Source organism: Symphalangus syndactylus, chromosome 14 (genome assembly GCF_028878055.3).
Source record: "Symphalangus syndactylus isolate Jambi chromosome 14, NHGRI_mSymSyn1-v2.1_pri, whole genome shotgun sequence".
NCBI lineage: Eukaryota > Metazoa > Chordata > Mammalia > Primates > Hylobatidae > Symphalangus > Symphalangus syndactylus.
In genome coordinates this window covers 49,526,932-49,549,160 of record NC_072436.2, presented here as the reverse complement: position 1 = coordinate 49,549,160, position 22,229 = coordinate 49,526,932, and the positions used below count along the sequence as shown (strand labels likewise).

At 39.6% G+C, this 22,229-nt stretch overlaps 1 protein-coding gene across 12 annotated transcripts in view; it reads left to right on the top strand.

Moving 5' to 3' along the window:
* IL18R1 (interleukin 18 receptor 1) overlaps nucleotides 1–21,612 on the top strand; it is a 42,540-nt gene extending 20,928 nt beyond the window's left edge. For 6 of the 12 annotated variants that reach the window (XM_063616740.1, XM_055241860.2, XM_063616747.1 and 3 more), the window contains 6 exons: nucleotides 5,252–5,314; nucleotides 8,525–8,645; nucleotides 9,802–9,941; nucleotides 12,985–13,146; nucleotides 17,320–17,478; nucleotides 19,369–21,612. In XM_063616740.1, coding sequence (XP_063472810.1) covers nucleotides 5,252–5,314; nucleotides 8,525–8,645; nucleotides 9,802–9,941; nucleotides 12,985–13,146; nucleotides 17,320–17,478; nucleotides 19,369–19,724 — 1,001 coding nt within the window. In that variant the 3' untranslated portion in view covers nucleotides 19,725–21,612. Of the gene's footprint in view, nucleotides 1–5,251; nucleotides 5,315–6,758; nucleotides 6,880–8,524; nucleotides 8,646–9,801; nucleotides 9,942–12,984; nucleotides 13,147–17,319; nucleotides 17,479–19,368 lie in introns of all 12 variants that reach the window. The other 6 variants (XM_063616742.1, XM_063616743.1, XM_063616746.1 and 3 more) reach the window with 2 other exon arrangements.
* Nucleotides 21,613–22,229: the final 617 nt, after the last annotated feature.

Sequence of the window (22,229 nt, the reverse complement as noted above, 5' to 3'; positions counted from 1 at the left end):
AGGAAATATGAGATGAAGTGAGCACTGTACTATTCTCAAGGGATTTGGTTAAAATCAGGAGAGGCAATAAGCTACATAAAGGTGTATGAAACAGCATCATCTGTGAGGCTGCAAGAGTGCAGGGGGAGGTTGGGGGAAGGACAGATGCAGGAGGCTCCATTTGACCTGGGTCTTGGAGGTGGAGCCTCATGAAGCAGTGACCTGCTGGGGAAAGGGATCTCGACTGAGAGAGTGTAAGGAACACTGATGTGCTGGTGGGAGGGGAGGGATGCTGGACCCAGGCTGTGTGTGATGGAAGAACAGAATCCTGGGACATTAAAGGTATTTAATTAAACCTCACCCAGTGAAGATATTCATCATAAGGCACAGCCAATGATTGATCATCCAGTCCCTTCTTGGGAACTATCAAGGAAATGATCAAATCACAGAGCAGTGTAGTCCAGATTTTAATATCTGATTGTTGAAGTCTGTTTTTCCATTGAGTCCAAATATCCCTTCTCGTAGCTTCCAACCACTGATTTTGATTTGCCTTCAAGAATTTCACAGATTAAATCTGGCTCCTTCTTAAAATGACAACTCCTTTCGTGATTTGAAGACAGGTGGCTTATCCAGTCTGGATTTTTTTCCCCATCATCCTGAGAAACTGGAAACTGTAACACTTGTGTGGGTGGCTTGCTCAACAAAATCTGTGGGCTCACATTTGCTACAGCCTTTGCTTTAGCAACATCTTTCCTCTTCACTACAACCATGTAGCTATATACACCCACGCATTGCCACAGAAACAAATTACCCCAAGTTTAGGGTCTTCGGTAAAATCAAGGTTTTGGCAGAATTGCTTTACTTCGGGAGGCTGTAGGGGAAAATGCGTTTCTTTTATTTTTTTATTTATTTTTGTTTTTTTGAGATGGAGTCTTGCTCTGTTGCCCAGGCTGGAGTGCAGTGGCGCAGTCTCGGGGCTCACTGCAAGCCTGCCTCCTAGGTTCATGCCATTCTCCTCCCTCAGCCTCCCGAGTAGCTGGGACTACAGGCACCCACCACCACGCCTGGCTAACTTTTGTATTTTTTTTAGTAGAGATGGGGTTTCACCGTGTTAGCCAGGATAGTCTCAATCTCCTGACCTCGTGATCCGCTCGCCTCGGTCTCCCAAAGTGCTGGGATTACAGGCGTCAGCCACTGTGCCAGGCTGGAAAATGTGTTTCTTTGCCTTTGCTTTCTCCAACTTCTAGAGACCACCTGCATTTCTTGGCTTGTGCCACTTCATTTCAGAGCCAAACACATTCGCTTCCCTCACCTCATCTCCTTTTTGACTCTGACCTTTCTGTCTCCCTCTGACGAGGACCTTGAGATGACATTGTGCCCACCTAGATAATCCAGGGTGATCCCCCATCTGAGGACCCTTAATATAATCACATCTAGAGGTTCCTTTTGCCATGTAACATATATTCACAGGAACTTGGGAGTAGGATGTGGGAAACTTCGGGGTCTATTATTCTGCCTGCTACAGCCCAGAACCTGGGAAACCCATAACTGAATTTTTAAACTCAAAAACTTAAATTCTATGTGTAATCATCTACCCTAAACTCTCCAAATTTACTTTCCTACATGTATTTTTAATCTCATATAAATCTCTGTTCCTTTGATACTTTCAAAACCTACCCCGTCTCCCACCATCTTTGCTTTCTGCCTATCAGCAGCTCTTTCCTTCCTTCTTTGATGAAGCTGTAGGAATATCCATTATTAAAAAGGTACTTGCTATGGGCCAGGGATAGTGCCAAGTACTGGAGTTGAATCATGTCATATAATCCTCACAACAGCTCTATGAGACTGTGGCCTTGGGTGAGTTAATTTCCTTAGTTCCTCTCTGCCTCAGATTCCTCATCATGAAATGGGACAGTAATGGTTCATCCCTCGTAGGGTTGGCTGACCATGACTGAGTGAGTGTGTGTACAGCTCTAGGATGGCTCTAGGGACAGTAAGAGTTCTGCTGTAATGATCATCTCCCACTGCTGGGTTCCCAAACCTCACCTGCAGCACAAGCTATTCTTCTCCCATAATTGTCCATCTTATTTTTCTTGTCTTCTTGGAGAATGTCAACTGAGTCTTTCAGGACTCCACTCAAATATTGCTCCTCCTCCATGCCCCCATGGCCTCTCGTTTGCATTTCCGATTGCTGTCAGATTTGCATTACATGTGTGCCTCTGTCAATAACTTGAAAAGTTTCTGGAAAGGTTTGTACTGAGTTCTGTTCCTCATCTTTGCATCTTGAATACCTATGATTGGCACTTGGCACATAAAGGTGCTCATTACATGCCTGTTGTGTGCATCACTGAGACAGAAACAACTCCTTTGATGCCACATGCAACAAGAAGTCTAGACACTTCACCATCCTGGCTATTTTTCTTTGGATTTGGTAAAGTTTGCCACGAGTCTACAGAAATTAGAGCTTGGAGTTGGGGAGGACAGCTAGGAAGTGTTCTGACCTGTGTTGAGGACAGAGGGGTTCTGAGCTCCCGCCTTCTCCGTGTTGTGTCTTTATTACAGTCCCCTTACCTTCACAGATGGAGATCTGTCAGCTGCTACATAGTGAGTGCTGTAGTGGTGGAAAGGTGTGATACCCCTCCTCCCCATCCTAAGGATCATGGCAATGTTCCCATAACAAAAGGCAGATTAACAAGGGGCAGGCAAGTTTTATGTGACATGGGAGCCTTCAGAAATGAAGACCCCGGGGCCGGGTGTGGTGGCTCACACCTGTAATCCTAGCACTTTGGGAGGCCAAGGTGGGCGGATCACCTGAGGCCAGGAGTTCGAGACAGGCCTGGCCAACATGGCAAAACCCCATCTCTACTAAAAACAGAAAAATTAGCTGGGCTTGGTGGTGGGCACCTGTAATCCCAGCTGCTTGGGAGGCTGAGGCAGGGAAAATTGCTTGAACCCAGGAGGTGGAGGTTGCAGTGAGCCGAGATTGTGCCATTGCACTCCAGAACGAGACTCGGTCTCAAAAAAGAAAAAAAAAAAAAAAGGAAATAAATGAATACCCCAAGACTCAGGAAAAACCACTTTTTTCTTTTTAAATGCTTAGATTCTAGAAGCATGGACAGCCATGTAGAAATGTGATTGGACAAAAGGGTATGACCTAATGCTAATGGACTGAGTGGGGAAACCCAGCAAGACCTGTCCAGATTCTTCTTGGCCTCTCTGTTACATTTCCTTTTCCTGGGTAGAGGGCAGAGGGTCTTAAGACTTACTATCAGACCAAAGAAGGCCAAAGAATTTATAGCCAGCTCCTAGACAGAAAGGCAGGAGAAGGTTAGAGTCATGCTTCTAGGTTCTATGGCTTACTTTGGGGAAAAGGATTCTAGTTTGTATGATCCGCCTTTGGAAAGAGGGAGTCTGGTTTCTATGACTTGCTTTGGGGAGAATGGGGGCATGAAGCAGGAGGGCAGGAGAAGCTCAGACAGATCTTGGTTTTGAGGCTGCTTTGAGGCCTTCCAATGTCCTTTGGTTTAAAGTCCTCAGCCTGCCAAAATGCCATACTTTGGGCACTGTTTTTGGAGCCCAGGAGTACCATTGCCTTCAGCTCGTGCTCGTGAATCACAGTCACCTGAATTCCCATGGGGCATCTGCCACTTTCCTGGTCTCATGCTCTGGCTGATCGGGTGGCATCTCCTCCTACTGCTGAGGACCTCTCTGCCATTTTGACTCTGATAGCCTCCTAGGTAGACTGGTCATGTCAAGGGCACGAAATAAGATGTTGTCTTCCTTCCATGACCTACATGGGACTGCACCCTTCACTTTACACCAGTTGTGCAAACTCAAGGCTGATCTGGGTTTCCAGTGATATAACTTGAGATTTAGTAGACAGCATCCTTTGCTAAAGATGTCTTTCACACTGCCTCATCTCAAGTCTCCCATGTAAGTTTCTGGGGGAAAAAATGGATCCAGAGAAAGGTATTCAGTAGGAGTTTTCCCCCTCACACAGAAATTGCCTCCTGCACCTTTGTCTTTGAATTCAAGCCCATTTTGCTTCTTACTGTCAGACCTGAGAGTTAGTTCTTTCCCTGGATACATCTCAGTTCCTCCTGCCTGTCTGCCAGCATTCCAGGCTTGCCCAGAGACTCCAAATCCCAGGATAACCCAGTCCTGACTCTCAACCCCGGAGTCCACTGTGCTGGTTTCATCCTCCTGTTCTTGCCCACATATCTGCCCACTGCATTCTCCACTACTCACTCTGGCACTGCACTTTCTGAGAGGGCTCAGGGAGGTGCAGGAGCTGCAGGAGGGCTCCTGAGTCTCACTGTACTCCATTCAACCAGGCATTCTGCTTGTTGAGCACCTGCAAGTCCCAGAAGGGATGTTCTGGATGTTGCTTGGGAACACCCCCAAAGCAGCGGGGCTACTAGCAGGGAACAGTCCTGGTCGGGAGGAAAGTTACCAGTGTGGATATCAGGGCTAACAATAACTTAACTATGCACCAGTTCAAATCTATGACCACAGCTGCTCTTAGGGTTTGCAGTTGCCAGCTACCTTGGGCAAGAGCCTGCTGGGTGATGACTTACTTCATCAGATGGGGACTGAGGGGGCAGCATCACCCAGATGGGGACTGAGGGGGCAGAATATATGTGCAGTACTTCCAGTCGGGGTCAGAAGCCGCTCAGAAGCAGAAGTAGAACTTGGCCTACAGGCATGAACTTAACAGCAGGGCCAGGGCCGAGGTGAGGCTCCCGGGGCACAATATTGAAGGGACACTGCTCTCAGCATCCTGCAAGGGAACGGTGGGCACCTAGAGTGAGGGATTTGCTTTTCTCAACCTGTCTTGTCCCTGCAACCTGTAAATCCATCACTGGCCAGCTGAGGAGGACAGATGGAGGGAATTGAGACAGGGCAGAAAGGCTCTTCCCAGTGATTTTGCATGGTCCAACTCTTGCATGTTTGATCGTCTGGGAGTCAGGCTGCAGTGGATGGGCATCTTCCTCTGCCTTTTAGTTAAAGTGAGCAGAAGCTGCCAATTTGAGTGAGAGAAAACTAGATACAAGGTGCTTTCAACATCTCCGTCAGCATGGAGTTGATGGAGAATGAAGCTATAAACAATATGATCTGTGACCTTTAGTTAATGCAAATAGGACTCAAGTGAATGTAAACCAGTAACTATTGGAATCTTTGTTACATGAAATGTGCATATTATCATAGATGCTTGTCTTAGAGAAGCTCAAGGCAACACTAATACATTTGTCTTTTCTTTTGTCACTTCTAGATCGCAGTAATATAGTTCCGGTTCTTCTTGGACCAAAGCTTAACCATGTTGCAGTGGAATTAGGTATATTTCAATATACATATATTCTGCGTTTATAAGTGGGGGACATAATAGAGTCTTCCGAGGGTAAATATGATTCATTATTGAATGACACTGGATACACATTTCATACTTACTGAATAACATTACAAAACTAAGAAAAGGGTGCCATTTTTTGAATGTTGCCACTTTTAATCTGACTTAAAAGTGGCAACATTTTAAAGTTTAAGAGATGGTGGAACTGCCTGTGATCTGTAGACTAAGGTTTTTGTTGTGCTGTGTGTGGCTTGTCTTTAACTGTCTCTATGTTCATTTCTAAATATGAAAATTTAGGCCAGGCATGGTGGCTCATGCCTGTAATCCCAGCACTTTGGGAGGCCGAGGCAGGTGGATCACTTGAGGTCAGGAGTTCGAGACCAACCTGACCAGCATGGTGAAACCCCATCTCTACTAAAAATACAAAAATTAGCCAGGCATGGTGGCATGCACCTGTAGTCCCAGTGACTCAGGAGACTGAGGCAGGAGAATCTCTTGAACCCAAGAGGCGAGGTTGTAATGAGCTGAAATCACACCACTGCACTCCAGCCTGGGCAACAGAGCAAGACTCTATCTCAAAAATAATAATAATAATAACAATAATAAATTAAAAAATTCGGTGAAAACACTCTGGAGAGATGAGTCAAACTAATTTCGTGGTCTGAATGTTTGATTAATTGATTCACTTTGAATCAATTGACTGAATTGATTGTATATTTGGGGTTTGTCTAGAAAAGCCTTATGAATCAACATGTCCAATTGAGTAATTTCTTTCAAAAGAGAAAGGAAAGAAAGAAAGGAAGAAATTCACATATGCTAAATATACTAAGCCAGGTATTGTGCTAGGTCTTTGAAATATATTATTGAATTAAATCCTCCAAGCAACACTGAGGCATGTATTCTCATTTTATGAATTAAATAATTGAAGTGCAAAAAGGCTAAGTAACTTGTCTAAAGTTAAATCACTAAAAAGTGGCAAGTCTCTGTTGATTGCTTCCAAAGTCCCCACCTTATAACCACAGTTGGGGTCACAGTGGTTTATATGACCACATGTGCCCAGTGCAGCTGGAGTCCTATGCCATTTGTACATGAGGTTTACCTGCTTTATATTTTTATTTATTTCTGTCTTTGTCTTTATTATTTTTTTCTTCGACTCAGTGGGGCTTAACTTGCACCTTTTGTTCTAGTTTGTTGACCTGAAGAGATAGATAATTAATTTTAATTATCATCTGGTAGTGTAAACATTGAAACTCCAAGTTTCCCTGTAAACACTACTTTAGCTGTTTCTCATATTTTCATTCTATTCAGTTTAAACCATTTCTTAAAATTTGCCTTGTGATTTCTTTTTCCACCAAAAAAAAATTGGTGTTTCTTAATTTCCAAATATTTGGTGAACTTTCTAGTTATTGTCTCTTATTGATGTCCTGTTTAGATTCATTATAGCCCAAGATTATACACAGTGTCATTTCAACCTTTTGGAATTTGTAGTGACTTACTTAAGGCCCACAGTATGGTATATCTTGCTGAATGTTCCAAGTGCATTTGAAACAAAGGTATATTCTATAGGTTTTTGTTTTATTATTCTTTAAATGTCTATTTGGTTAAATTCATTATTGGTGTTGTTCAAAAAATTTATATCCTTACTAATCTTTTATCTGCTTTTTCCATGTGATGCCGAAAGAGATGTGAATATCTCCAGCTGTTGTGGTCAATATGTCTCTATCTCCTTTAGTTCTGTCAATTTTTGTCTTATATAGTTTGGAGCTATCTTATATACATACACAGATTTATGCCTGTTGAATTAACACTTTTATCATTATGAAATATCTCTCTTTATCTATCATAACACTTCCTCTCTCAATGTGTAGCTCTGTCATATGATATAGTCACACAAGTTTTCTTTTGCTTGGAATTGGCATATTTGTCTTTTTTTAAACATCCCTTTACTACTAACATTTTTTTTTGTCCTATACATAAGTGTCTCTCATAAACTGCATGTATTTGGATCTTTTTTGAAATATGGTCAGTATGGTATTTAGTCCATCTGTATATTTAAAATTACTGTTACAGTTGGTATATCATATATGCATGATATAAAAATATTCAACTCATTCTTTTTAAAATAAATTACACTTTGTCGAAAATGACTGTATTTCCATCCACTTGTTTATCTTTTCCTCTATTTTCTTTCAAACAGTTACTTAGAGTTTTATCTGCTAAATTCAGCATCTGTAGGTCTGCTTCTATTATCTGTCTTTTCTATTGATTATTGTGCACATTTTCTGTGTCTCTGTATGTCTCTTAACTTTTTATTGTTGTTGATCTTTGTGTATCAAACAATTAAAGTGAATACAGTTTGTGTTATTTTTTCTTACAAGTAGGTAGCCTGAGAGTTGAGTATCTCAGTTGACTCAGAATTGAGTTGGGATGGCTGGGATGTAGGTATGTTCACTCCAATCTGTCTTCATCTCTGATAGCTGGTGAGGGAGGAGGTGCTGCAGTCATGTGTTTGATGCAGGCCTTTTCTCTAATGAGACTTGTGCTCCTGATTACCATGAGATTGCAAGTGATATCGTGCAGCCTTTACATCCTTTTATGCTGTCTGAGCAATTAGCAGTAATTCTGCAAGCCTGTGCAGTTGCTGAGCGCTTCACTGGATTTTCTTGTTTCTATGAGACTCTTTCTGTTTATCCCGAACCAAAGCAAATTCCTCCATGGAATGAAATGGCCACCTATCTTAGCTCACCCTAGAAAGGATCCTTCCTAAGCACACTTTCAGTTCAAAAATTTGTCTTTATTTTCTCTGCACTTTGATGTCTTTAATGTTTGCTTAATGTCATTTTTTTTGTGATTTATGCATTTGGTTTATCTAGAAGTCTCAGTGAGAGTATTGTCCTGATGCTACCTACTAAATTGTGTACTGAAAAGAAAGTACACTGATCACTCTAAGTTTTAATAGTTGATTAAAAAATAAATGTTTAAAAAGAAGCCAAATCATGTTTTGATGATGACTTGTAATTGCTACCTATTTCTTCTGCTTTATATATATTTTTAATTTAAAACAAGGCATATTTATTCTCTTTCTGGGATGGAGTACCATGTTTTGCTTTAGGTTAACATACATTGATTATATTGTTTTGAAACTTTTGAGAAACCTGAGTTTCAAAAATCAGAACTTTAGTTGCCAACTTTTACCAGGAAAAAATGTAAGGCTCAACTGCTCTGCTTTGCTGAATGAAGAGGATGTAATTTACTGGATGTTTGGGGAAGAAAATGGATTGGATCCTAATATACATGAAGAGAAAGAAATAAGAATTATGTATGTATGTGTAATATGTATGTCATGATATATACCATATAACAATCATATATATTATATATGACATCATATTAAAAACACTGGGTGGCTGATGTGTATTTTGGGCTAGTTTAAATTATAATTATAATGGACATATTTTATAATTATAATGGCCATACCATAGGTGGATGGATTATGCAGAAATGTATTGCCAAGATCTAAGCTGGAAAAGAAGGTCCATGAGAAGGCCATTGGGGGTATTTAGCATCACCTTATAAAGTAGCACTTGGTCAGTCAGGATCCGATGGCGATGGGGATTTTACCTAGCTTCTTAAAAAAAGCAGTGGCCTCGGCCAAGCTTTTTTTTATTTTTGAAAAATTGATTAAGTTGTTTATTTTTCTAATGTGCCAAAAAGGTTCCAAATGGCATGCATGTTGATACTTAAATAAGCCTATATTCTTCCATTAAGGAATGGTCAGACCTATAAAAAGAATCAGTCTAAACATATAGTCACTTAAGCTTTTCTGAATGACTTTGGGTCATACTGTAATTATTCATTATTATACTGATACACTACTCAGGGTCTAGTGAGTGCTGAGCCTAAGGAAGAGAAAGAGAACGTGCTGCCAGTGGCTTTCTCAAGTCATTTTCTGACACTCATGGAAAAGCTTAACTGGCACTTCTCATGTGCCTTGGGGTGCTTGAGAACAGTGTTATGTTTTTAATGCTGAACAAATTAAACCAGTTTGTTGGATTCCATAACTGTAATACGAATCTGCATCTATGCCAAACAACTTACAGCCTTGTCATAATTAGTAGGAACCACTCTGTGGGAAGAACTCCAAGTTGTTAGGAAGAGAGAAGTAGAGAAAAATAATTGAGAGACAGAATATTTTCTCCTATTTTCAACTTAGCATCACGATCTTCCAGCCATTTAAACTTCAGGTAATTGACAGCACCATTCCCAAATGGCCTCAGGAGGGCTGTTTCTGTCAGTTCTGAGGCTCCCCGGAGGAGGGGACGTTTATTGTAATCCATGCTTTAAAAGTACCGACCAGAAAGGGAAGAAATAATGCAGGCAACGTCCCAGCTGCCTTCAAGCATTTTAAACATGTGAATTCCCCTCTCAAGGGTAACGAACAGAGCCTACTGCTAAACTATTTTGCCCTCTTACAGGACTTCAGAAGGAAAATGGCATGCTTCAAAAGTATTGAGAATTGAAAATATTGGTGAAAGCAATCTAAATGTTTTATATAATTGCACTGTGGCCAGCACAGGAGGCACAGACACCAAAAGCTTCATCTTGGTGAGAAAAGGTGAGAAAGATTTATTTTTGGAAGTTTTGACACTTAGCTCATTGCTAGTGAGAGACATCTCAGAGATGGCCACTCTCTCATTTTCCACACCAGAACCCAGCTCCTGAGAGGGGAAATCAGTCACCTCATGTCACAGGCATTCAGTGGCAGAGCTGGTGCTCAGCTCTGCTGGGCCCCTCTGTCTCATGAGGCCAAGCAGAGAATGAAAACAAAACTCAATCACTTGCTCTCACAGTCATATTCCACCCCATGTGGAAATCGGGGGGACTGAGGCTTGGAGATACAGATGCTGAGAGTGAGACTCATGGGGAGGCCAGCAGGACAACCCCTGCACCCAGCACTGCCCCCAGAGCAGCCAGAGGGGAGTTTTCAGATCTGCGTGAGGTTAGGCCAGTGCAAACTTGGTGTGACTGCTGCTCCAGCCTGCCTCAGCACGGTACCAGGCTCAGGGGCCTTGTGTGTGCTCATTCATTCATTGCCTCCTGGACTTGGCAAGCAGGCCATTGATAGCCCTGATCCGTGGGCTCTTAAAGTTTTTCAGTGCTCACCTGATGGAGGGCCCCAGGGTCACCATCCCTTTCCTCCACCAAAGTAGCACAGCCCAGGGCCTTCAGCCCAGTAGCTGCTCAGAAATGGCTGTGACTGGAGCCAGAAAGCTGTGATTTCCAGTTGTCACTACTCATTCACTGTCCATTCCCAGGCTCCACCATGAACTCCCTGGATATGTAGAGAAAGGTCAAGATCTGCAAGAGAGAGAGAAAGGGAGAGAGACAGAGACTAACACACCCAGAGACAGACAGAGACGGAGAGAGACAGACACAGAGAGAGGAGAAAGAGAGATACGTGAGATGGAGAGACAGAGACAAACAGACAACTCTAGAGAGATAAAGACAGAAAGAGAGAAAGACAGAGACACAGAGAGACAGAGAAATGAGAGAGACATGGAGAGACACAGAGACAGAGGAACAGAGAAAGAGGGAGATAGAGAGGCAGAGACATGAAGGGATGCAAAGACAGAGAAATGAGAGCGAAACAGACAGAGAGACAGAGTAAGGGAGAGATACACACAGACACACACAAACATGCAGAGACAGCCACACACACAGACTGGGCCTTGGCTTTGTGAGAAACGGAAGGAGTGGGACAGGAAGAGCACAAAGGCTGGAAACCCCCTCCAGCTGGGCTATCCTGGTGCCCAAGGGCAGCTCCCCCAGCACACATTTTAGAGCTGCTTCTCTACCATATGCACTCATAACAACAGCTCACATCCCATCCATGTTAATTACATGACAGGATCCAGTCTTAACGACAAGCTTTATAGAGGTGAAGAAACTTGCCCAGGGTCACATGGCAGGTGAAGGTATTGAAACTCAGACCTGATTAAATCTGGAATCTGTGTTCTTACCTTCCACAGGGTTTGTCGCCTGTGGTCTTCCACCCCTGTGTGATTGCCTGTGCTGTGGTCCACTCACTTGTGAGGGAGCGGGGCTCAAATCTTTGTTGGACCATCGCCTGGCCAGGCTTTCCTGGGGCCTGCTCACCACCAGTTGCCTCTCCTCTCTTAGAACAGGGCAGGACTGTCCTATTCCTGACCTAGACGCTTCTGGCCAGTCAGTTCTCCTGCTGCTGCTCTCACAAATGTAGGCTTAGAAATTGGGGCTCACAACCCTCCATTACCCCCTGCCAATGTGTGCATGTGTGTTTGTGCAAATGTGTGACACAGTTATGACTATGCAGTCCTTTCAAAGGTACAGGAGCCCCAGACCCTGGGTCTGTTCAGAGTTCACTATTAAGCAACATTAACTGCTTACCTGAATCCTAAAGATAGTAGAAAGATATGGAAAGATAATTTCTAAAAATTGCACCAAGATGGCAAAAGTTTTAAGCACGTTTATGCTCATTGACCTAGAGATGCCCCCACCATTACAATCTATTTTAAGAAAAGAATTAGAAATATGGATAAATGTATATGCATTTTTGTATATGTACATACATATATGCATGTATATATACACATATTTGCAAATGTATATGCATATACATACATGGTTACACATTTATATAAATATTATACATGTATACACTTATACATATAAAACTGTACTGCAACTTTATATCTACTTACTAAAATTTGCAATCAATCTAAATATTAGGATATTATGAATTATAATTTTAATGACCTACTGAAATGCTCATAATATTCAGAAATAACGAATGATTACCATATGATCTCAATTAACTAAAAACTTTAAGAGACGAAAAGAAAACCCAGAAGGAAATATTCTATCCTGTTAACACAGCCGTCACCACATTGTGATTGGTTGTTGAAAATTACTTTATTCTTTTTATTCCTCTGTATTATCTTAGATTGTCCATAATAAGCATAAACGGAATCAATATAGAAAATGTATTTTTTTCCAAATGATACTTTTATACAAGGAATTTGCTAAAATTCCAAGAGCTGTGCGCTGTATTAACTACTTTTTGTGTAATATTTCACTTAATCTTCCCTAAAGGAGAAGCCTTGTAAGTGAAGCAGAAACTGTTAATTATCTTCATTTTACAGATGAAGGTACAAAGGTTTAAGGGCATTCATGATTTTTCCTACAATACAAAATAATTGATGGAGACCGGCTACAAACCCAGACAAATGTCAATCCAGCGCTGTCTCTTTTCTCTCAAAACTATGCACCTCAACACACTTGCTAAGATTTCCGTGAGTCCCTATGTATTTCAGCCTAGTATCTCTTCACCCCAGAAATCTGATTTCCACAGGTACGGATAGAATATATTACTGTGTAATGTTTTCACTTAGGTCTCTAAATATCTGTGTACACATTTTTATTCTTTAAAAATCTGAGTAGAAATATCACTACTCCAGACTAAAGGCAGGAATGTGGAGTCACTCAGTGGAATGTGTCAGCACGTGGGTTGGCAACTACTGCACTAGCGTTAACAGTAAAAATGGACAAGCACGTGATGATGGACAACACTGGTAAGATTTCTTGATTATTTTCTTTGCCTTTTTCTCTTTCTTTTCTAGCAGACATGGCTGATATCCCAGGCCACGTCTTCACAAGAGGAATGATCATAGCTGTTTTGATCTTGGTGGCAGTAGTGTGCTTAGTGACTGTGTGCGTCATTTATAGAGTTGACTTGGTTCTATTTTATAGACATTTAACGAGAAGAGATGAAACATTAACAGGTAACACATATAATGATGGAATTTCTTACCTTATGTTCTCATTAAGAAATCAGATAAATGGACATTAATCTTCATCTTATTGTGATGATATTGTAGAATTAATCTGTGGGAGAGGTTTTCTATGGGAAATATTGTTCTGCCTGTACCATCCATTATGAATGTTGTTTGTGTCTTCTTTTCTTGTGCTTACTTATGTGTTGCCCAAAATTGTTCTGATTGTCTCGTGTATGTATGTCATAGCCTCCTAAATGCCCTGGGACATGCTCAGGCCCAGGAACTGTATATCTGCATGTCCTTGTGCATGCATCACCTAGGTATCTTTATAGTTCATACACTCAATAAAGTTGCTTTAAGTTGGATTGAATTGTCCTATCGCTCTTTATTTCAACCTGGCAAAGGAGGCTTACATAATGGATGTGTAAGAACCCCGAGCTGGCCAGGCATGGTGGCTCACGCCTGTAATCCCAGCACTTTGGGAGGCCGAGACGGGTGGATCACGAGGTCAGGAGATCGAGACCATACTGGCTAACACAGTGAAACCTCGTCTCTACTAAAAATACAAAAAATTAGCTGGGCGTGGTGGCGGGCACCTGTAGTCCCAGCTACTTGGGAGGTTGAGGCAGGAGAATGGCGTGTGAACCCGGGAGGCGGAGCTTGCAGTGAGCCGAGATTGCGCCACTGCGCTCCAGCCTGGGCCACAAAGCAAGACTCCGTCTCAAAAAAAAAAAAAAAGAAAGAAAAAAAGAACCCCGAGCTGGAAGCCAAATGATCTGGGTTCATGTCTCCTAGATCTGCCAGTTTTTATCTGCTACTATGTCGACCCGCTGGCTCTATGCCTCAGTTTCCTTATACTTAAAGGTGACTAGAAGTCCTCAAGTTTCCAGATAATTACTAATTTAAAGGAAGTCAGTCTAATTCATTGCACTTGATTTTGTTTTGCATGTGTGTGTTTGCAGGTGAAAAACCTTCACAGATTTCAAAACCCAAAATGTCTATGAAATTATACTTCAGAAGCCCCCCTTCCAGCCTGGTCCTGGATCTATGATTCCCACCCCTCATTGATAGCACATCTGACCAAATATAAATATAGATTCTTATTACACACCTCCTTTTAAAGAGAACAAATCTTGGCTTAATATGCACACTGTTTTCAACTTTGCTCTCTTATACCTTAGACACACTTGCATGTTACTTTATAAAGAAGTCCCTCATTTTTTAGGGCCGCACAGTATTTTATTTGTGCAGAGCTACCACTATTTATTTAGTCTCCTTTTGATGGATATTTGGCTTGTTTCCAATCTTTTGTTATTACAAAAATGATGCAATGGACAGCTTTATACATTCATCGTTTCATATGTATGCAGTAGGTCTGAAAGAAAAATTCTCCAAAGTGGAACTTCTAGAATACAAGAAGGAGACACGGCTATTATTTTGCTAGATACTGTCAATTCACCCTCCCTACTGCCTTCAAAAGATGACAGCAAATTTTTTCCCATAACCTTACCCACAACCATTTGGAGTTGTGCCAATCTGATAGGTGAAAAGTTGTATTTAAGTCACATTTTAATTTGCATTTCCCTTACTATGCAAGAGAATCAGCAACTTTTCATTTGCATAAGGCTCAGTTGTATTTCCTTTCTCAACACACCCATTCATATCTTTTGCCTATTGTTCTGTGGGGCGATGGCTTTATTTTGCATATTTATTTCTAGGAGCTATTTATATTTTAGGGAGTTTAGCCTATTATCTATAATATGAAATGCAAATATTCCCAGGCTGTAATTTGTCTTTTGACTTTGTTTATAGTGGTGTGCTATATAAAAGACTTTTTGAAAAACATACTCAAATATATCTTTTATGCTTTCTGGATTTGGGGTCATAAGTAAAACAGCCTTCCTAACCTCAAGGTATATAGAAATTATATTAGTTCCTCTGAGATTTTTATAGGTTTAGTTTTCACATTTAGAACTTTAAATCGAACAATATAAAATTAGCAAGGTTAGTGAATTTGGCTTTGAGCCTGCATGTGCACCTGTGATTTTGCTATGGGGAGAGATGATGCCACAACAAACGGGGAAATCTGTATTTGATATTTTCTGAATGGTCTGTTTGCATAGATCAGTGTTTGTCTTCAAATAGACATTGACTAGTTCCTCTCTTTCTGACTTTCTGGAGCTAAGATTTCTTTTTTTATTCTCCAGTTGTGTTTGGCATGATTTGCAGGTAATTTTTTCAATTCACACTTCTTAACTGTCAATATGGCAGTGCACAGAGACATTTATAGACATACTCTAAATCACTTCCATTAAATTATGGTCCATGAACAAATGTAGACCATGAAAAGGACAGAAATGGAGATATAAGTATGAAAATAAAAACTTTTATCGCAATTTAATACTGCTGCAATATCTAACAAAGTGTTCAGTATTGGTTTGTGAAGGATTGGAAATGAAACTAATCAATAAACAACAACAACAAAAAGGCAAATTTAAATTAAAACATGGCCATTCACCAAGCATAGTTTGAGGAACATTTGTTCAACTTACTCCTTGAAGTCCCAAATATCCATTTGAATTATAATTTCCTTTATAATTTTCCTTTATGTTTGAATATAGAGAATAAAAACATTACCATTAGTTTTCAAATTCCTTTTTTTGAGCACTTCACTCTGTCAATTCTCAAAGCCCCTAAACCTTTTACTACCTGAATTTAAAATATATTGTAGTAAAGTTAGCAGATTTATATTAAAAGAATTGCTTAAAATAAGGAATTTGAAAGCAATTAATAGTTGAAAAGTTAATTTTTCATAGGTAAGAGCAAAGCTATATTGTATGTAATATAAACCTATATTTGATGAAATTGTCTTCCCAGTTTATTGCAATCCATTACATCATAAGAAAATTATGCCTTTTAAAAAAGTGTGCTTAACTAGTAGGTAGTTATATTTGATAGCAGTTTAAGAAAAGTTTGAGGGGGACCTGCTTACTGATTGATAACTGGTTTTTATTTTTACCAACATTTCATACCTTTGATATTTATGTAAGCCTGAAATTTTTACCAAAATGTTTTCATCTTTCAATGCATGCAATTCTGCAAAGCAATTGCTTTAAGTCAACAATAGGTTCTAACCCAAATTGCTAAACAGAATACTGTAGGTAGAACTGAAGAAGCTTTTGCCAGAAGCAGAAAGTGTTATTTGGTGACTATGAGTACTATGGAGGATGCCAGACTGGGCTGTTGAGCATAAATGATGTGGCACCATAAGATACATAGATCTGGAATGGTTTTATCCTATTAGATTTTAACAGGGGATGCAGTTATATGTAGCCTCAAATTCCGTAGCAAATTCATTAATCCCAATAATATGCCATGCATAAATCTTACCCGTCTGCCATCATCTGCCACCAAAACAATTGTCGTGGGATAAAGGTAGACCATTCCCCACTGCTTTCCTTCTTTCTCTACAGATTCCAATTAGCATCCATTGCATTTTTTAGGACCTGACTCAAAATTTCCTCCTTTCAGAAAGCATGTCCATCGGGATCACTCTTTATTCTCTGGCCAGGTTATTTTGTCTGTGAGTTTTGTTATTTTTTTTGTTGTTATGCTATTTTTCTTCTGCTAATGTGTTGTCTGTAACTTTTTCCAAGTTGTTGCATGTATCTGCTTTGCTTTTAAAAATAGATTGGATGAAGCTAGAAGAGAGAGTGGTATCATGTTTTAATTACCCAATTAGGAGCATGGTCTTTGTTATTTAGGAGACATTTTCACCATCTTGGGGGTCTTTTTGAGCATAGAAATTGTGATGGTGGTAGAATTAAATGATATGAGTAAACCAGGGTGAGATTTTCTTTCCACTCCTGGAATGAGGGCACCTTTGGGCTCTTGGCCTTCTAAGGAACTTAAAGACTTAAGTTCCTTTAGTGCCCGGTTCTATGGCTCATATATCTCTCTATTCTTCTGTGGTGTCAAGCAGTGGGATCTTAAAGTAGATGCTTAAAAACACATTGGCTAATTGATTGCTTGGTTAGCATGGGAGGTTTAAATATAAACAAATTTATATATAATTTGTTTTTTCAATGATTCTATACTCATTACTTAGACATTCACTTGTTTGTACTTAAATAAAATTTTATTTATACATGAATTAAAAGAGTCAATCTTACCTCCTAGATGGAAAAACATATGATGCTTTTGTGTCTTACCTAAAAGAATGCCAACCTGAAAATGGAGAGGAGCACACCTTTGCTGTGGAGATTTTGCCCAGGGTGTTGGAGAAACATTTTGGGTATAAGTTATGCATATTTGAAAGGGATGTAGTGCCTGGAGGAGGTAAGAGGGAATGCGAGATAGAAAAATAATCAAGATAGTTTCTTTTTAAAAAATGAATGAGCTAGCCCCCAGAGAGCTATCCTATTTTCCTTAAAAACAAATGGATAAGGTCCTTTAAGCCAGAAATAACCAGGTAAGTCAACAATCAATAGTGAGAAAACAAACTAATGAGCTTCCAATAGTCTCTTCTCTTGGGCTCTGTTCTTTGTGCTTCATGGTTCTCTGAAACTTTGGGAAAGGGAGAGGGCATTTCCTTTTCAGAACCGGGTCCAGAGCTGGTGTTATCATGAAGCCTTTATTTAGAAATGACCCACGGTGAGAATATCTGTACCGCAGCAGCGGTTCCTAATTTAACATGTGATGTGTAGACTAGTTAATCCTCACTAGTAACTCTTACTAGAAATAAACATGGGTTAATTATTACTGGAAAATGTATGGGTTTTTATTGTGTTGATATTGGTGATGAAATTTAGGTAGAAAATAGGAAAATTGAAAAGAGAAAAATAATTGGAAAGCGGTGATCCCCATCAGATCATAGCTATGAAATTCAATGTTTTTTTATTAATATAGGAATACAAATGGCCATAGTGCATCTATTAAAGCAAATTACCGTTAAATTTTTTTAAAAATGAGTAACATTTTTAGATTTTCTCTGAAGTCTTTAGAATAAGCATTTAAAATCTGGTGTCAAATTATTCTGGATACTGATGCTTAAAAAAAAAACAAATGTTTGATTATTACCATCATTCATGTATTAATCTAATATTTATTGGATACTATTCCTGTGCCAAGTTGTGAACTGAGCATCAAAGATGTAACAGTGAGCAATAGTTACATTCCCCCCCATATTACAAATTAGAAGTGAAAATATTGCTAACTTACACTACTGTTTTGTAATAAACAACTTGTCAAAAAAATATGCCAGATTATCAGATGCATACATTGTGGTATTTTTGGGTAGCAGTTCTTTGCATCTAGGAAGGCATATTATTCCTTAGAAAGCATTTATTCTGGGCCATACATCAATTTTACTATATTTCCGTTATTTTCTAGGGGTCTTTCTTGAAAACAGATTTATTCTTAATTCATAAATAAAAATAATGTTTGAATATTCAATTGTAATTAGGTTTGGTTAAACCTCTATTTGAGAACAGTGAGAGGTCTAGAACAGGCGTTGGCAATTTACCAGCCATGGGTTTCATCACACCTGCAACCTTATTGAAACACAGCCACGCGCATTGGTTTACCTGTCGCCTGCGTCTGCATCTGAGCTACAACAACAGAACTGAGCAGTTGTGACAAAGACAGTGTGACCTGCAAAGCCTAACATATTTACTATCTGGCCCTTTGCAGAAAAAGTTTGCCAACCCCTGGTCTAAAATAATGGATGGTTTTGTTTTGTTGTGCCTTTTTGTCTTTTAATCTTTAAATTCTGATTTTAGCATGCTCTTTTCTGCTTGAGGAGAAGCAGGATAGTATAATAGTTAGAAAAATGTATTCCACTTGGGTTTAGATTCTGATTCTGCCATTTACTAGCTGTGTGACTCTGGGCAGGTTACTTAACCACTCTGTGCTCTGGCTTCCTTGTCTGTTAAATGGCGGGATAACAATATCTTCTCTGTAGAGTATTATGATGATTAAATGAGTTAATATAAAAAACATTTAAAATAGGGTATGGTACAGAATAAATGCTAAGTAGATGTTCATTATTATTGTTACCTAGAGATTTTTTAATAAGCATATAAAATTGAGAACCAATGGTTTGTCTTAAAGAAAAACTTATTAGTGGGGTTAGGAGTTAATATAAAATAGGACTGCGCAAAATAACTTTTATCTCATGTTCCCCCTTTCAGTTATCTTAAATTAATATCGGTTATCTTGCATTTTCAGCTGTTGTTGATGAAATCCACTCACTGATAGAGAAAAGCCGAAGACTAATCATTGTCCTAAGTAAAACTTATATGTCTAATGAGGTCAGGTATGAACTGGAAAGTGGACTTCATGAAGCATTGGTGGAAAGAAAAATTAAAATAATCTTAATTGAATTTACACCTGTTACTGACTTCACATTCTTGCCCCAATCACTAAAGCTTTTGAAATCTCACAGAGTTCTGAAATGGAAGGCCAATAAGTCTCTTTCTTATAACTCAAGGTTCTGGAAGAATCTTCTTTACTTAATGCCTGCAAAAACAGTCAAGCCAGGTAGAGAGGAATCGGAAGTCTTGCCTGTTCTTTCAGAGTCTTAATCTTCAGAAACGATGAATGCCAAAAAGAACTCGAGATATTCTGGGGACTGAGAGTATGAACCTGTTCATAACAAAGGCTGTGACTCAAAATATTTAACTCTGTAAAAATCCTGCTCACAATCTGGAGACAAAACTTGTCATTAGGTTGGCAGGAATAAGACTAAAGATTGCGCTGTGGGCTGTGGTCACGTGCTCCCAGAAGACCTGGAATTCAAAAGAAATGGAGCTCTTCTTCTTCTCCCTCTTTCATAACTGGATGCAGCTGCCCATACTCAAGCCCATATTCAGCAAGTGTGAAGCCGAGCGTGATGCAAAATAACCTATGCCCTACAAAAAGGGCGCATCTTTAAGAGTTGTAATGCCAGTGCTTAATTTGAATGAGGGGATTTTAAGTGCCTGAAGAGGCATTTTCTAGGGACCCGTGGGTGACTGAGTAACTGAAATGCTGCTTTCACTCTCTAACACCATGGATCTGGTTGTGTATAGGATGTGGGAGGAGGGGCTGGAAGGGCCGCCTTCAGAGCCTGCAGGGCCTTAGCCTCAGGATGCATTTAATGTATCCCGGCCACAGTTGCAGCCAACGGTTCTTGAAAGCTCAGTCCGGCCCTGCAACGCAGAGCCTGCTTATGTGGATCTATTTATGGGAACTTCTTAAAAGGACCCCAGAATAGCTCTTTATCTTTCACAAGAGACACAAATTCTAATTCAGTTAATTATCTGGGCCTTTACTTTTGATGCTCTGAAACATTTGTTGATTTTGTGTGAATGTTTATATCAAAATGTTTGCCAGGTTGTATTAGCCATTGAATAGCAAAAAACTGATAGTTACTCCCTTGTTTGTTAAAAATTACATATTAAAAATGCCCTTGGCATTAGGCAGCATGGTATGGCAGTTAAGAGATGGACTGTGCAGCCCATCCTGAGCTCTAGTCCTGAGTTTGCTACTTACTTCTGTGGCCTCTGGAACCTTATCCAACCTCTTGGTGCTTCAGTTTCCTCATCTGTGAAATTAGAATTTATAATAATTGTACCTACCTCCCAGGGGTAACTAAATGAATAAATATAATAAAGTATTTACAGTGGTTCCTGACACAGACTCAGCACTCCGTCAGTGTTGCCATGACTATTTTTATTATCATTATTAATGATTACTTAGATCAATTATTTAGCAGTGGACTAATGGAAGCTACAGAGCAAGGAAGGGAAGCAGATCTAGGGAGGAAGGCAGTTTTGATTTGAGGAGGTTTGCACATGTAGAGAAGCATATTGGAGAAGCATATCCAGGGGGCAAAAGATATCTCTCCATTGAACATCTGCCTCTTTTGACATTAGAAGACACATGTCTTACTCCCTAAAGGGAGCCCAGCACTGGGAGCGTTCTTGATGATCTCAAAAATAATAGCTATTCAAGAAAATCACCAAGTGACTGTGAAACCGTCAGTTCGGAAGGCTGGTTAGAACACGTGGGAGCAACGTGAATGTTCTACAGAAGTTTAAAGCAGAGATTGTTTCAAATAGATGTAGTAGGTATTACTAAAAACCAAAAAAGAGTGAGATTGTCAGTGTAAGAATGTGACTTAATGTTTGTAGTGCTTACAATTTTGTGTACCAACTGGATGGCTAAAAAGGGTAAAATAATTTAATTAATAACTCATATTTTATGGTGAAAATCTGTTAGTGAACATATATAATCAAAATAGATTTCATTGCTATTGCATAGTCTCTAATACATAGAATGATTTTGCTTTTCTCTTTTATTATACTTGCTTTAAAATACTTGAAATATATTTTGTATTAAATGCATTTCAAGTTAAATGTCTTAAATGTATACATTAGATGTGTGCTTTAAAATGCATAAAATACGTTGAAATACATTAATGAACCATTAGTCTAATGCCTTTATTTTTGAAATGTCGTGACATCTTTTACACTTACTTTAAGATTCCAGTTCCTCATTCTCAACATAGACTCCTACCAGTTTTAATAGAATATGGGCCATTCAAAATGAATTCATGCACCTCTCTCTTTTTAAATGTCAAATTGCCTTGCACCTACCTTCTTGTTTCACACCTTCCATCCAGGAGCAAAATAATTCTCTTCTGTTTCTCACAAGCCACTCAATACTAAACACAGGGACTTATACATGGTAAGTCTTCACATGTCAGTTAATTAATGGGCATATTTTAAAATTCTGGTTTAAACATCCCCAACCAGGACCAACAAATAACTTTTCAGGTATAAAACAACTTTCTTTTCCATGTTTCAGATGCCCTTAAACTGTGAAGTCTATTTTAGAGAATCAGAACAGCTACCTTTCTAGGGCATGTGGAGAAACACCTCCTACATTTCTGTCATGTCCTAGAAGCATTTACTCATTAGAGCTATATCCTCTCAAAGCAGTGAGAAGCCTTAGGCCCCACATATTCCAAACCCAGGAACTTGAGGCATGGTAAGTCCAGGGACTTGATCACAGTTGCACATGAGCGGTCTGACCAGGTTGGCACA